This window comes from Scomber japonicus, chromosome 14, assembly GCF_027409825.1.
Source record: "Scomber japonicus isolate fScoJap1 chromosome 14, fScoJap1.pri, whole genome shotgun sequence".
Taxonomy (NCBI): domain Eukaryota; kingdom Metazoa; phylum Chordata; class Actinopteri; order Scombriformes; family Scombridae; genus Scomber; species Scomber japonicus.
This window is the reverse complement of record NC_070591.1, coordinates 9274134-9288176: the sequence shown is the minus strand read 5'-3', so window position 1 is coordinate 9288176 and position 14043 is coordinate 9274134. Positions and strand designations below refer to the sequence as shown.

At 38.7% G+C, this 14043-nt stretch overlaps 1 protein-coding gene across 5 annotated transcripts; it reads right to left on the bottom strand.

The window, feature by feature from the left end:
• Nucleotides 1-6357: 6357 nt before the first annotated feature.
• Nucleotides 6358-10995, bottom strand: otx1 (orthodenticle homeobox 1). Of its 5 annotated transcripts, none has more exons than XM_053332896.1 (4): nucleotides 10899-10995; nucleotides 9542-9693; nucleotides 6935-7107; nucleotides 6358-6874 (listed from the first exon to the last, which is right to left on the bottom strand). In XM_053332896.1, exons 1-4 carry the CDS (start codon nucleotides 10993-10995, stop codon nucleotides 6358-6360), a joined length of 939 nt encoding a protein of 312 aa, XP_053188871.1. The 5 variants fall into 5 exon arrangements, with proteins under 5 accessions (XP_053188871.1, XP_053188869.1, XP_053188870.1 ...); XM_053332894.1 differs by having other exon boundaries at nucleotides 6358-6895; nucleotides 6941-7107; XM_053332895.1 differs by having other exon boundaries at nucleotides 6358-6892; nucleotides 6947-7107.
• Between the last annotated feature and the right edge of the window lie 3048 nt (nucleotides 10996-14043).

Here is a 14043-nt window from a genome sequence, read left to right as displayed (position 1 = left end):
GCGCCAGTTGGTCGACCACTTTGCTCCAGAGTTAAATATCTCAAAGATTATGGGATGATTTAGAATAACTTTGAAGATTCCCATTATAAGTTTCAAAGTTTAAATGTGTCCCAATACTTTGCTTTTAACTAAACTAGTTTGTGTTTGGTGCTAATTAGCAAATGCTAAGATGCTAACGTGCTAAACTCTGCACAGTGTGGCAGAGTGTAGAGAGCAGAGCGTCTTATTGCCTCATTTTTAGGAGAACGATGTATGTACGTGTTCGCATCCACAGTGAACAGATCTCTCTATATGAACCCCACATCACTATACTCTAAGAGTCTACATTTAATTGTCAATCAATCCAAACTGACAGTGCTAATCAAAGATGGATGGATGAAGCTCGATGTTACAGAGAGACTCCGTGTGCTCAGTTAAACCTACAGTATGCAAACCCCACGAGGAATTTCATGAATGCTCTCAGCGCCTGGTGTCACAGGGGTGACTAAGCTGCTTTCACTCCACCAGCTCGGCTGTATTGGTCGCCTGGACTCAACTGTGAAATCCCCTCATAGGAACCAAAGGTACCTTCACCTTCTTTTTTGAGTCTGGATGACGGATTCAAGAGGTTTTTGGTGGTGGCTTTGTTGTGTGTGTTTTTCTTTTTTAAGATTGTGTGTACCTGTATAAACCCACTAGTTATATGTGCCCAGACTTGACAGTAAACAACACAAGATGCAAGAAGAAGAAGAAGAAGAAGAAGAAAAAAAGAGAAAACCAAAAAGACAAAAGTGATGAAACTTGAGACGATGGCCCGGACTACACCCATGTACAGCTGACCCCAGATTAACCTCGCAGGTAAATATAATCCTCCTCTGTATCACCTCTCACTCCTCATACCGGCCTATGAACACACTAGGATGCCAAGGTCTGGCGACAGTCGACAGCCAATGAAAGACAAGTGTGAGTGTGTGTTGTTCTTTTTTTTTTCTTGTCCTGCATGGAAACAGAAGACAAGAAAGCAGTCCCAGCATGCAGGCTATCAGTGCATCTGCTGGTCCTTCGAATCTCTCTCTCTCTCTGTGTGTCTCTCTCTCTCTCACACACACACACACACACACACACACACACACATACTTTTGACGTATCGAGGCCTCACAAACACAAATCAAATACTGAAGGGATCACTCCGGTTTCTGTCTTCTTTATCTATCTGTCTGTCTGTCTCTGTCTCTCCTAGATAGAAATCGCAAACCGCTCATGCAAAAACGGTCCAGCCGCTGGTTCCAGTTCATTTCCTGGACAAGTGTGAACAAAATGTCAACAGTTTCCAGTCCACCCACATTCAGACACCTTTCACTGGAGCAAGGCGAGAGGCCAAAAGGTCAACAGTCGACAACAGTGGTGCAATCAATCGACCTATTGAACAAACTATGAAGGCGTCGGACCCCCGAGCTCAGGTTGAAACAACACTCGTCACACACACAAGGTCAGAGTGATGAACTGCTCCAACAGTGTCCTTCTTTTTTTTTTAAATTAAATGTCAAATGTCAGACGTGACTCTGAATGCAGCATCAGACAAACAGGCTGAAATCCTGATTTTGTATAATTGTTCAATCTGAGCTCCTAATTTTAAAGCTTAAAGTATCCATAAGTGACTCTTTTAACCATTTCTACACTTGCAATAATACAATTTACATTAGAATAGTGATTAAATGTAGCTTTTGGTCATTTTAAGTTGCTCAATATAACAAAATATTGATTGCTAGTCAGTTGCTATAATATATTGTAACATTTTTGAGTGGAGAAACATTGTATTATCTGTCATTATGTCATTATTTTAACTTACTATCTAAAATATATCTGCTATATCCTGGTTCCACATTGTTAACCTAAAATCTTACACATAAATAAGGTGTTTTAAACAAACATATAAACTATTTGACAGGATTATATGCTTAGTTTTAGTCACTCGTGAAGCTTTTTCTCGGTTCTTGCTTCTTCTCTTGAACTTCCAGTTCAGTTCAGACGAGGCCGTGATGACGAACACCACATGTTTAAACTCTTCTGCTTTATCTGATAAATGAAACAAATCCTGAATATTGTGTCACATTTTACATTTACTCGTTTGCACTTGTTGGGTCTGAGACAACGTGGAGTCTGATGGAAAAGATGAATTTGGATTTAAAGCTTTTCTAACCTCTGTCTTTGTTTTTATAATCGTTTTCATCTTGACAGAAAGTCGATGATTACTTCTATACAGTATGTTCGAGATGGTTTATCTGTCAGCATTTGTGTCTGAGATCAGGTGAAGATTGGGTCGGATTTAACAGTGAGATGTACGCTGATTAAAGTTTAGGGTCGTTTTAGTTCTTGTGGCAATGAAATACGCAGTTAGAAGTAAATTAAGCTAAATTTGTTTGGCTGTAATGTTAAAATTCAGCATTTAATTGATCAGAAATAAAGCTGTATTAGTCTATATCATCAGCCTGTTGACATGAATGTGATAAAGTAGCTATAAGACAGTATTTACTTAGTTTAATAGTTGAAATGTGTTTTTGTAATGTAACTCCTTGTTGAAAAGTGAATTTCAGCTCTTAATTAGTGATCTCTGTCTTGATCATATTCATCTTAATCAATCAGAGTTATTGTATTTTTTATTAAGCATTTCATTAACATCTGGAAAAATTGTAACTCCTCAATCTAAACAGCAGCAGAAGCAACAAAACATATAAATCAGAGTTTATTTATTCACTTATTCTGAGCAGCAGATACAACATTTACTATAAATAACTCAGATTTTAAAGCTATATTTGAGGCTGATGATCATAAATGTGTCTTTTGTTTTCTTCCTGCATGTTAATCAGCCACATCTCTCACATTAGACTTTCCTTTTACTTGTGACTAGGGTTGAAGGCCTTTACTTCTCTCCTCTCCTCTCCAGCTTTCCATTTATCCTTATTTCATTTATCCTTAAATCAAGACATTTGTTGGTGAAAGCTAACTTTTATTTATTTGTTTGGGTTTGTTGTGCAGGTACAGTTAACTAACCTGAAGCCTGCAGAGAAACATTTCCTGCATGTGTGTCTGACATGTTAGCTGCAGCTTCACATCCTCACAGGAAACATTTAATAATCTCCTCTTTTGTCAGAAACGCTTACATCGCTTTTTTTTCTTCCCATTTTCTCCTTCTTTTTGTGTGTGTGTGTGTGTGTGTTTCAGTCGGTGTTTGAAGGTGAGCAGCTGTCTCATGTGTGAGACCTGTGGCTCCCCACAAAAAAAAAAAAAAACTCCTTAAACAATCCACACAAGATTGGTCGCAAATGTTTGTTTGATGCAAATCCGAACAAATCCGCCGCTGCTCGCTGCGCTGTTTGCGAGTCTTGGCGCAAACATGTTTAATGTCTGCAGATATTTATTCAGCTGCTGCGAGCATCATTTACATAGAGAGAGAGAGAGAGAGAGAGAGAGAGAGAGAGAGAGAGAGAGAGAGACGGCTGCAGCTGAAACACGATCTCCAACAGGCAGCGAGGTTCCTCCAATATGTATCGATCAGGGTGATTATCTGATCAGTTTGATTTGGGAGATCTATGGCAGTGTTTCCTTTCTCTTAGACTGTCTCGTTTGGATGATTTTTAGAAGCTAAACTGTAATATTACACAAGAAAAAGAGCAAATATTGAACACAAGTTAGAAAACAATACACTAAATATACTGTGTGAGTGTGAATGTATTTGTGAGCGTTCAAATTTATGGCTTCTGACCCCAAAACAAATCACAATAATCCACCACCTTTAGTTCAAATTGACACATTTTACTTTAAGATTATTTAATGTGAATATAAATGAACTACAAGATAAGATAACTTTAACGCAGCAGAAATGTCCCCTTCTTTCTTTCTTTCCTTCTTTGCCTCTTTCTTTCCTAACCTGTTAATCCTTTTGTGGATGGACGGATGCTTTAATCTGCTTTAATCATAATTTCATAATAGAGCCAGAGATGAAACAATTAATCGATTGGACAATAGACAGGAAATTAATCCCCTGCTATTATGTCACTTTTCAAGCAAAAAACAACAACAAAATACTAGATTATTTCCTGTTAGTACCACTTTTTTATGCGTCTCATTTTAAGTAAACTGCGCATCTTTGGGTTTTGGATTGTTAACCTGACAAAATATGAATAAATTAAATGCAGATAATGACCAGCAGATTAATCAATAATGAAAATAATTTCTGCAGCCCTAATTAAAAAACAGAAGAGAATTAAAGCAGAAGTTAAATGAGCTTTTCTTGTGGTGTCTTAATCTAAATATGCACTCTAAACTGCACTTTCGTCATTTTTAAAAAATGCGCACAATCTGCTCTTTTGGGGCGTAATTTATTTGCACGAGGGCAGTGTTTGATTGCACCAATTAATGAACATGAAACCTGTTTTTTTTTTTTTTTTTTTTTTTTTTTTTTTTTTTATTCTATTGGCTCCTTTGCTTTCTGCGTGGCCTTCACTGTCAGTCCAAAAACAACCTTGCCAGAAAACTGACGCGATTTAAAAAAAAAAAAAAAAAAACTTCCCCCCCCTTTCTTGTATGCCTGCGAGCATCACACACACACACACACACACACACACACACTTACATCTGACCCCCTAACCTGCCCCACCTACGTAATTACCGCATCAGAGGCAGAGAAATTCCTGCAGGTTATTTTTTGGAGAAACCAACTCAGGGCGCAGGAGTAATTATCACGCCATTACAGCGCTGCATTCAATTACGCCTCGATCAAATGTCTCCCGGCTCAATATTTAAGGCTTTTTAACGCCGCAGTTTAAAATAAGACACTTGGTCTCCCCTAAAGCGAGGGGAGAGATGTTAGTGTTTCAATTTAAAGACAGAGAGAGAGACAGAGAGGATTAAACTGGTCTGCTCTTCTAAAATGGAAATGCGGGGCCTACACGCTGTTCACGGGTTGTTTTAATTATGGGCTAATTTGCATTTACCCCTGTTATAATTAGGAGAGAGAGAAAAAAACAAGCTTTTAAATAAAAGTGTGACTAGTTCAAATGAGAGAAAACAGGAGTTTGTACTTGCTGGTGTACACGTATCTACAAAAAAATAAATAAAAGGAAGAAAGAAAGAAAAAACAGAACAATTTGACTCCCTGTTAGGACTGAAAACAGACAGAAATCCACTGTGGAGGATAAATATGACTTAACGGATCTTTATTGGATGAACATGTATGTAAGGGTGGTCGCCTTAAAGATACATTCAACATCTCACTGTCATTTTGGAGCTATAAATCCACATTTCCTCTCTTTCTCCAGAAAAAAATAAAAATGTTGACTCCAATAATCAAGCCAAGTGCTGCGGTTCAAACATGTCCAATAATCACGACAATGCCCAAGAGGAGGAGGAGGAGGAGGAGGAAGAGGAGGAGGTCTGCTTTGAAAATGTATAGGCTATATATCATCCGGAAAAACAAAAAAAAATGTAGCCAGAATATTTCTGCATCTATATTTTTAGATTTAGATTTCCCCCCCAAAGACATTTCAAATTGCTGAGTAAAACAATGAATATAAAAGCTGAACTTTATGGCCAATTTTGTTATCTTTGGAATATTTGGAAAGATTTACATACACTTTTTTTTTAACTTCTTTTTTTTCTCCCAAAGTGGTAATAAACAATTTCAAATTCAGAAAAAACACCAACTAAACATGGTCACTGTAACTGACCCAAATACATATTTACATATTTCAGCTCCTCGATGTAGCTGACTAAAAATCTCTGTCATCCTAAAATAACAAATTTTGAGAAATAAAAACTATACAGGGTTTGTTTTTGTTTTTTTGTGTGTTTTTTTTTTTTGATTGGGTTGGAGGTAAAGAGGGGCAATGCAGGCAGTTCCTGTCGGTACATCAGAGGGGAAAATATTCCTCCCATCCAGAGAGCCAGAGAGCTGGTGGTCAAAGGAGTTTGGTTGAAAATTTAAAAAAAAAAAGAAAGAAAAAAAAACAGTTTGGTTTTCTTTAAGGTCATCCAAGAAGGGAGGGGGGGGCGCGTTGTTTAAAAAACCCATTCTTCTTCTGCTCCTGATTTCATGTTCTCTTCACAGGACTTTGAGGGACTGTTTCTCTTCTTTTTTTTCTTTTCTTAATTTAAAATTTTTAAAAAGGAGGACGAGAGAGAGGGGAAGGAGGAAAAACAATGTCAGGCTGCGAAGCATTCCTGCTGCTATCTTGTTATCTTATGGTTCATAAACTCTTTTTGTCTTTTTAAAAAAAAACAAAAAAACAAAAACAAAAAACAAGCAATACCTAATCTGGGAAAACAAAAAGATGAGGGGAGCAGACAAGCAGGGAGGAGGAGGGGGGAAAAAAAGCCTGATCACAAGACTTGGAACCTCCAGGAGGCCTGGTCTTTGTAGTCCAAGCAGTCTGTGGTGTTAAAGTTGAGCTTCCACGAGGAGGCCGCAGTCTGCTCTTTGTAATCCAGGCAGTCGGAGGAGTTGAAGGCCAGGCCGGAGCCGCCGTAGGCCTGGTGGTGGTGGTGATGGTGGTGGTGGCCCGACGACTGGCTGATGTGGTGGTGCGGGTGGCCTGACATGGAGGAGGCCGTCATGGGGCTGAGCTGGTGGGGGTGGTGGTGGGAGTGCATGGGAGCCAGGTAGGAGCCACAGTCCACGCCGCTGAAGTAGGAGCTGGAGGGGGTCGGGTAGCCCTGGCCGTAGCCCGGCGTCTGGTTGTAGGACATGGGGTAGGAGGTGGCGGCGGCGGCGGTGCCTGACATTGAGCGCTGCATACAGGAGGCGTTAGAAGGGGGTCCGGGCTCTGGGAGAGGGGCCGCGGCTGGAGCGGGAGCGTTTCCGGGGGAGATGGCGGGGCTCCAGATGGAGGAGACTGTGCTGATGGAGGTAGAGGTGCTGCTGAGTGCCGCCGGGCCCGTGTGGTTGGTGGAGGAGGACGAGGACGAGGACGAACCCGTGCTGGAGACGGCGGGAGGCGTGAACTGGCCGCTGCTCTCCGATCCGGTGCTCTCTCTGGCCGGAGAAGACTTCTTCTTAGGCGGCCTGGCTTTGGCGCTGCTGCCGCTCTGCTGCTGCTGGCGACACTTGGCCCTCCGGTTCTTGAACCACACCTAAAAAACCAAGAACAACAGCCAGCAGTTAGCAACCATACACACACAAATAACAGCATTTCATCCAAAAAAAGAAAGGAAAAAAATACTCCTGGGTCATGCTGGGAGTACATTATGGAGGAAAAGTGTGGGTTATTAGGCATCAAGGTTCATTTCCACCCCGGCCCCTTGGCTCGGACCAGCCAGGGGTCCAATTTCATACCTGGTAGACGGCTCTAAGATAACAGGCTATTGGGTTTCACCACACAGTAGGGTAACTCTAGAGCACCGAGAGGGTAGGATCATGTAGAGCATTTTGTTTCACACACACATTCAGAGAATAACTCAAATTGTCAGAGAGAGAGAGAGAGAGAGAGAGAGGCTTGCCTTGGTTTTCCCCCTAATGCCTCTGAAGAGTAGTATTTGTTCAACATGGTAGTACACCAGTGAGTGAGTTTGTGGAGTATTTCCTGGAGTAGTCTTGGCCTCTCTTCATTACCCTCGCTACCATATTTCAGATCAGATTACACAGCCTTCAGTTATATTGCATTAAATAATAATGAAAGAATCTACTGTTTTCAATAGACTCTCAAAAAAAAGGTGTATCTTTAGGCCTATAATTGTGCCACTTATTTCTGTTTACACTAAATTCACATGCACTGGGGTCTGTTGGGTGCTCGTTTGCCACCAAAATGAATTGTTGTACAAAATAAACCAGAAACAGAGCTTATATAAGTCAACATCCAGCTTCCCCCAACACATTAAAGCTACTTTACCAATATCATAATTAACAAACCAGTGTAATCATTTTAACACTCCTGTCAAAGCTTCAGTTATTGATCACTTAATCAATAAATACACCCGTTCTTATCCACTTAAAAAGGGGTTTAAAAGGCTGAAATCAGGAGCTGCCAGGCCTGAAATTATCACAACAGCTTAATTATGTCAAATTAAAAGGAGAAAGTAGTGTTTTGAGTAATTACTGGTATTAAAATGACACAAATGGTCCAGGTTTGGTCATGATAGGACACTCACAATACACAAATTAGGACATAAACCATCGATTTCAAGGACACAGACAAAGATTTAAATCATTTTAAACACAAATCTGCTTCTAGAGAGTGATAAACAAAGAAATAACTTAACTAGTATACTTTTAAAATAAGTAAATCAATAATGCTATGTTAATTAATTTCCTGTAAATCAGCTTAATCAATGCTAATGTTAGCAAGGAGTTATACAGTTGATATGCTGGTTTAAATATTTATAACTTGGCTTTAAATATGCTGTTTTGTTATTAATATTATAGCATTATAATGTTAATGGAAAGCTACATTTAGCAGGATAACTATAACTTCTAATGGTAAAGTTATGTTTGTATCAAAAAAGGCCTGTTTGTTAGCTAATAGCATACATTTAATACCAACAGTTGCCAACTTCTATAGCAGTTAGTTTCAACGATGGGCCAGTTGTTGTTGTTTTTTAAACTGGTGTTAAAATTACACAAATGTAGGCTATGTTAAGTTTGTATCTAAAAAGGTGAATGGCATCAACACTTCTACTGCCAAAAGTTGCTGAATTTAAGTATTAAAACTTTATTTTCTGGAAGGTTTATTTAAGATAGCACGACAGTTTAAGCGTCTCTGCTGGTGTGGAAGATTAGATAAAGATATAGTAACTGGGATTTACAGGAGCCTTGTGTTTATTTTGTTTTTTGTAGATTTGTGAAAAAATATGTAAAAAGTTTAGACATAAGCTATAAAAGTCAGAGTTTTCATCAGAGAGAGACAAATAGTTTAGCCTGCAGGGCCGAATCTGGCCCCCGGGCCGCTGTTTGCCCCTCTCTGGTCCACAGAGTGCACGGTAGGTAAACATGTCGACCGTTGACGTTAACATTTAAGAGTTGACTGTTGACGTTAACTAATATTAACGGTTAGGACCGTCAGTGTTACCGGTTAGTGTTGCCCATTAGTTTAAGTTAACGGTTAGTGTTAACCAGTAACGTCAGTATTACCAGTAACGTCAGTATTACTGGTTAACGTTAGTGTTGACAATTAACTTTTATGTTAACGGTGAGTATTACCGGTTAACGTCAGTATTACAGGTTAGTGTTGACCAGTAACGTCAGTATTACCGGTTAACGTCAAGGTATTACCGGTTAGTGTTGACCAGTAACGTTTGTATTACCGGTTAGTGTTAACCATTAACGTCAGTATTAGGCTACCGGTTTAAAACGTTAGTAGCCTATTACCGGTTAGTGTTGACCAGTAACGTTAGTATTACCGGTTAACGTTAGTGTTACCGGTTAGTGTTAACCATTAACGTCAGTATTACCGGTTAACGTTAGTGTCGACCGTCGGTCCCGGTAGGTTTGTGTGTTTTGGGGACGTCTCCTCACTTTAACTGAACACACGGAGGAGAAAATGAGAAAAGGAGACATGTTTTAATTCCTTGCCTGAACTCTGGACTCGGGCAGGTTGATTTTCAGCGCCACCTCCTCCCGCATGAAGATGTCCGGGTAGCGGGTTTTAGCGAACAGAGACTCCAGCACGTCGAGCTGAGAGCGGGTGAAGGTGGTCCGCTCCCTGCGCTGCTTCCTGGGAGTCGCTGCGGAGCAAAGCGAGACCAAACACAATGAAACAGCTTATATGATGTTTATAAAGGTTTCTGCTCAGCCTGTGAGGTCTGCTGAAACATTACAGTGCATGGTGGAACATAATAAAAACACTTCAATGTATCTTTAGTTAATAAATATAAAACTAGACTGAAACATGAAAGGGAGTTATGTGAAATTAAAGCGCGTTTCCTCATTATTTAGCCTATGTTTGTGATCACTGAACTTATCCTGCAGACGTGGAGGAATACAGATTGACTTTTAACCTACACTTTTATTTTACCAATGTTTAATTAACTACATGTCTTTTAAAATGTTCACTTTTTAAAATTAGGCAAAGTGCATGTAATAAAAAAAAAGAAGCCCCAGACATTTCAAGTCACATAATAAGCTGTCATGAATGTGCACATATAATAACGTCACACTTTAATTGCGTAACAAAAAACCAAACACGTTTGCTTTTCCTAAAAGTGTATTTTTTGGTATTGTTCTGAAAAATGTGCAGCATTATTTTTGTCCGTATAAGCAGAGTTATTGTAGTTTTGTATTTTTCATGACTATTTTATTTTACTGCTCGTTTCAGTTTTATTATAACATTTATCAGGGCCGATATTTAACAAGTTCAGAATAGTTATTAGGCTACAATACAAACAGTTATTTACTTATTATATAAATATATAATAAATGTCTGTATATTTATAAGACATCCGACTGTCAATAAACATACACCAGTATACTTCCTCATGCTTGTTGATACATTTAACGAAACAGACAAAAACTAAAATGACATTTTCTGCAGATTATTATTTCATTTTTTATTATAGTTAGTTTTTTTATTCTGAAGTCTAGCTTTTATTAAGATTTCAGTTAAATAAAAATGTTTGTCACACCTAGTTTAGTTTTATACTATGATAAACTCGCACATAAGCCAATAACACACTTGTACAATCTCATTATTATTATTATTATTATGATTATGATTATGAATATTATTATTATACGGCTATTATTATTATTACTACTATTATCATTATTACACATTCATTCAGTTTTTAGTAGCTTAATTCTCTTCATGCAGACCACTTTATTCCTGTTTTTGTGCAACTGCATTTACGTTTTAAGAAGTGTGTGTCTGCTATAAAAGTGTGTGTAGGCTGTATTAGTGTGTGTGTTAGTGTGTATTAGTGTGTGTGTGTACCTGGGTAGCCCACTGAGGGGTGCAGCAGGTCCATGGCAGCGCCGCTCAGCCCCAGGCCATTGACGCCGTAGGGGGGCTGTTTGAGGTAGGACATCATGCTACAGGCGGTCACTGCTCCACCCAGCTCAGGCCAGTGGTTCGGTTTCCCCCGATGCTGCAGCTTGACGGGACAGGGGGCCGATCCAAGTTACTGCACACACACACACACACACAGAGAGAGAGAGAAATGTCTTAAAACACGCAGAATATCAAAAGCAAGCTGTCACTGCGAAAAAGTTTGCATCCTTAAAAACATGAAAACAGGCCTGAAGATGATTTTTGTCAACCAACATTTAAAAAAAGAAACTCATTTAAAACTATCTAAATGACTTTAACACCAAATCCCCCAATTATCTGATCTGTTTTATTCCATTTCTATATGTTAAGCTGTTAAAATGACACTTTCCAGCTAAATTCCAGCTTTATTCAAAGTGAGGAAAACACTATAAATTGAACAGCTGTTATTACACTAAAGCTGACAAATCCTGGTGATAATTTACTGGCACTTCACTTGGATATTAAAACCACAGACAGAGACGCACATTTTAATCGCTTCAGAAATGATGGATTTCTTTTAGGGGGTCAACCGGCTGCCAAATCCGCTTCAACTCAAAACCTCCAGCGGAGAAAACAAACCGCAAAGTGAAGTCACACTGAAAGCTTTTCTATTTATCAAACAGGATTTTATTCACCTGTTTAAACTGACAGACATCCATAATATATACATTAAACTACTGATAATGGGAAGACAATGTATAAAAAGCTGATTCATGATGCCTGAATATTTGCAATAAATCACTGCTTTGGTAAAAATAAACTGTTTGTGTTGATTTACTTGAAGGTATATATATATATATATTTTTATTTACCTGTGTGCTGTCTCTGTTTTATATTTATCATTCACTTTTTCCCTCCTGCTGCCAACATTTGTTATAAATAGATGCAAAAGTCAGTCTGAGCTTCTCTTTAACACCACACTAACACTTTGACCCCTCATACAGTGATTAATAATTCAAACTGAAATCAATTACATCTATTATGTCATGTAAAAGCTTTGAATGTCCATAAGATCATTAATTCTGGTATTTTTAAAAAAAAGCTTTTAAACGGTGCAAATTTCACCAATTAAAAGTCAAAAAAAGGAAAAATAATTTGACATTGTGTTGTAAAAAAGAGCAGAATTATTGTTGTTAATGGTAAGAAATAAAGGCAAGTTGAAACATGAATAAAAGCTGAGTTCAATATGAATGTGAGTGTGTAGGCCTATGCACACACACTAACACACTAATACACTCTCACACACACACACACACAGTGCGTAAAAAGCTGGATTATGGATGTGATTTGATAAAGTATAAAATCACAGCTGCACCGGTGTGAAGTCTTTTCTCTTCTGGCTCATTCTGTTTGTTTCGGGTCGTCAAACTTTGTGTGTTTTTCTGACCACAACAAGACTCCTGCAGCTCTCTGCTCAAATTAACTCAACCCACATTCTAATAGAGAGAGAGAGAGAAAAAAGAAAATCCAGCGGCAGACATTTAACATCATTCCTCTTTTTTTAAATAAGTCAAATAAAGATCTGAGGAGTTAGTTTGAATAGTTTTATTCCTGCAGAAATCAGAATTAGTGTCATTTCTCTTCGTTATTTTGACGCTCAGAGTTAAAGTAACCAAACTACTGGGGAAAAAAGGTCAAATTTTACTTTATTTTCTACAGATTATAACATCAGCAGTGAATTATTATTTCTATATAAGTACAACTATGGTTTTTAATGCCTCTCTGTGCCTTTAAGTAGCTTATTTAATTATAAGCAGTATCCATTTATGTGTGTTTGGTTCTCTCAGTATAAGAGAGAGACTGAATTTAAGATGAAAAATATCACATTTAAAACTAATATCTTAATTTAACATTTAACACATTCATCTGACATTTATTAAAAAGGAGATTTGAGTCTTTTGGTCAAGGTTTTAAGATAAAAAAAAAGTTGGATCATATCTTTAATTGTGACTCCTCGGTGCAGAGTTACAGCCCTGCAGTTTGAATTCAATTAGTCAACGTGAAGAGGAGATTATTTTTAACAATGAGTTTCCTAACTGACCAAAAACCAAACCTGAACCAGCCAAACGTGTATTGCTGCAGCGGCTCCAGCACCGACGTCTGCAAGCAGCAGCTCTGCCAGGCCGGAGAGAGAAAAGACGAGATCTCGGTGCAAATGAACTCAATTAGAATTTAGATTAGACCTCCGGGGAGAGAGAGCGTTTCAGAAGGGCTCTTATCAGCAAAATAAATTAACAAAAAACCAAAAACACGCCTCTCCAATTATCTACTAAGTGGTTCAAACGTTTTAATGGCCAATTGCTCTCCAAAAAAAAAAAGAAAAAAAGAAAAAGAGAGAGAGTGAGAGAGTGAGAGAAACCCACACATGGATGAATCGGAATAGAAATATGAAAATTATCTACTGTGGGAGGAAGTTGACTTCATTTTATCCAGTTCAAGCTGAAGCGGATTAATTGAAAAATACACAATTCACACAAAACGTGCAGCGGTGAGAATTGATATCATTCACACCACGTATCAGTTTAAAAAAAAAAGAAGATGAATGCAACGATTGAATTATAAAAAAGTGAGTTTTCTATCTCATCTGCTCTCGTCTCACTGATGCATATAGTTTTAGTTTCTCGCTTTCAAACTGAGACTGGAAGTAGGTCTAAAGAAACGCGCATTAACACCAAAACAAAAACGCGTGAATTGTTTAGTTTAGTGTGTGTGAGAGAGAGAGAAAGAGTGTGTGTGTGAGAGAGAGAGAGAGAGAAAAGAGAAAAGAAAAAAAAAGCGACGCTACCTTGTTTTTTCCTCCTTCCCTTCTTCTCCTGAGCTCTCGGCCCACAAGAGGAGCGCAGCAGTAAAATTATCCAGCGGTAGGAAAACAGTCCTCGGTGCGGTTCCGGGTGTTTTTACAGCCAAATAAATCAAACTCATTTGCTTTCAGGGGGCTTGTCGTTGTCTGTCAGAGTGTTAAGGTGATTTCTAATGGAGACGGATGGGGGATTGATCACCTTCTCTCCGCCCCAAGCCTCTATGAGCGGAGGACACCTGCGGATCCGCC

Coding starts and splice junctions, on each gene's coding strand:
- otx1 (XM_053332892.1), bottom strand. CDS start 10,995: ATGATGTCCTACCTCAAACAGCCCCCCTACGGCGTCAATGGCCTGGGG. Junction 9,712..10,892: donor AGTGGGCTACCCAGGTACAC/ACACACACTAAT, acceptor CATTGTGTTTGG/TCTCGCTTTGCTCCGCAGCG. Junction 7,108..9,541: donor TGCCCGAGTCCAGAGTTCAG/GCAAGGAATTAA, acceptor TTGGTTTTTTAG/GTGTGGTTCAAGAACCGGAG.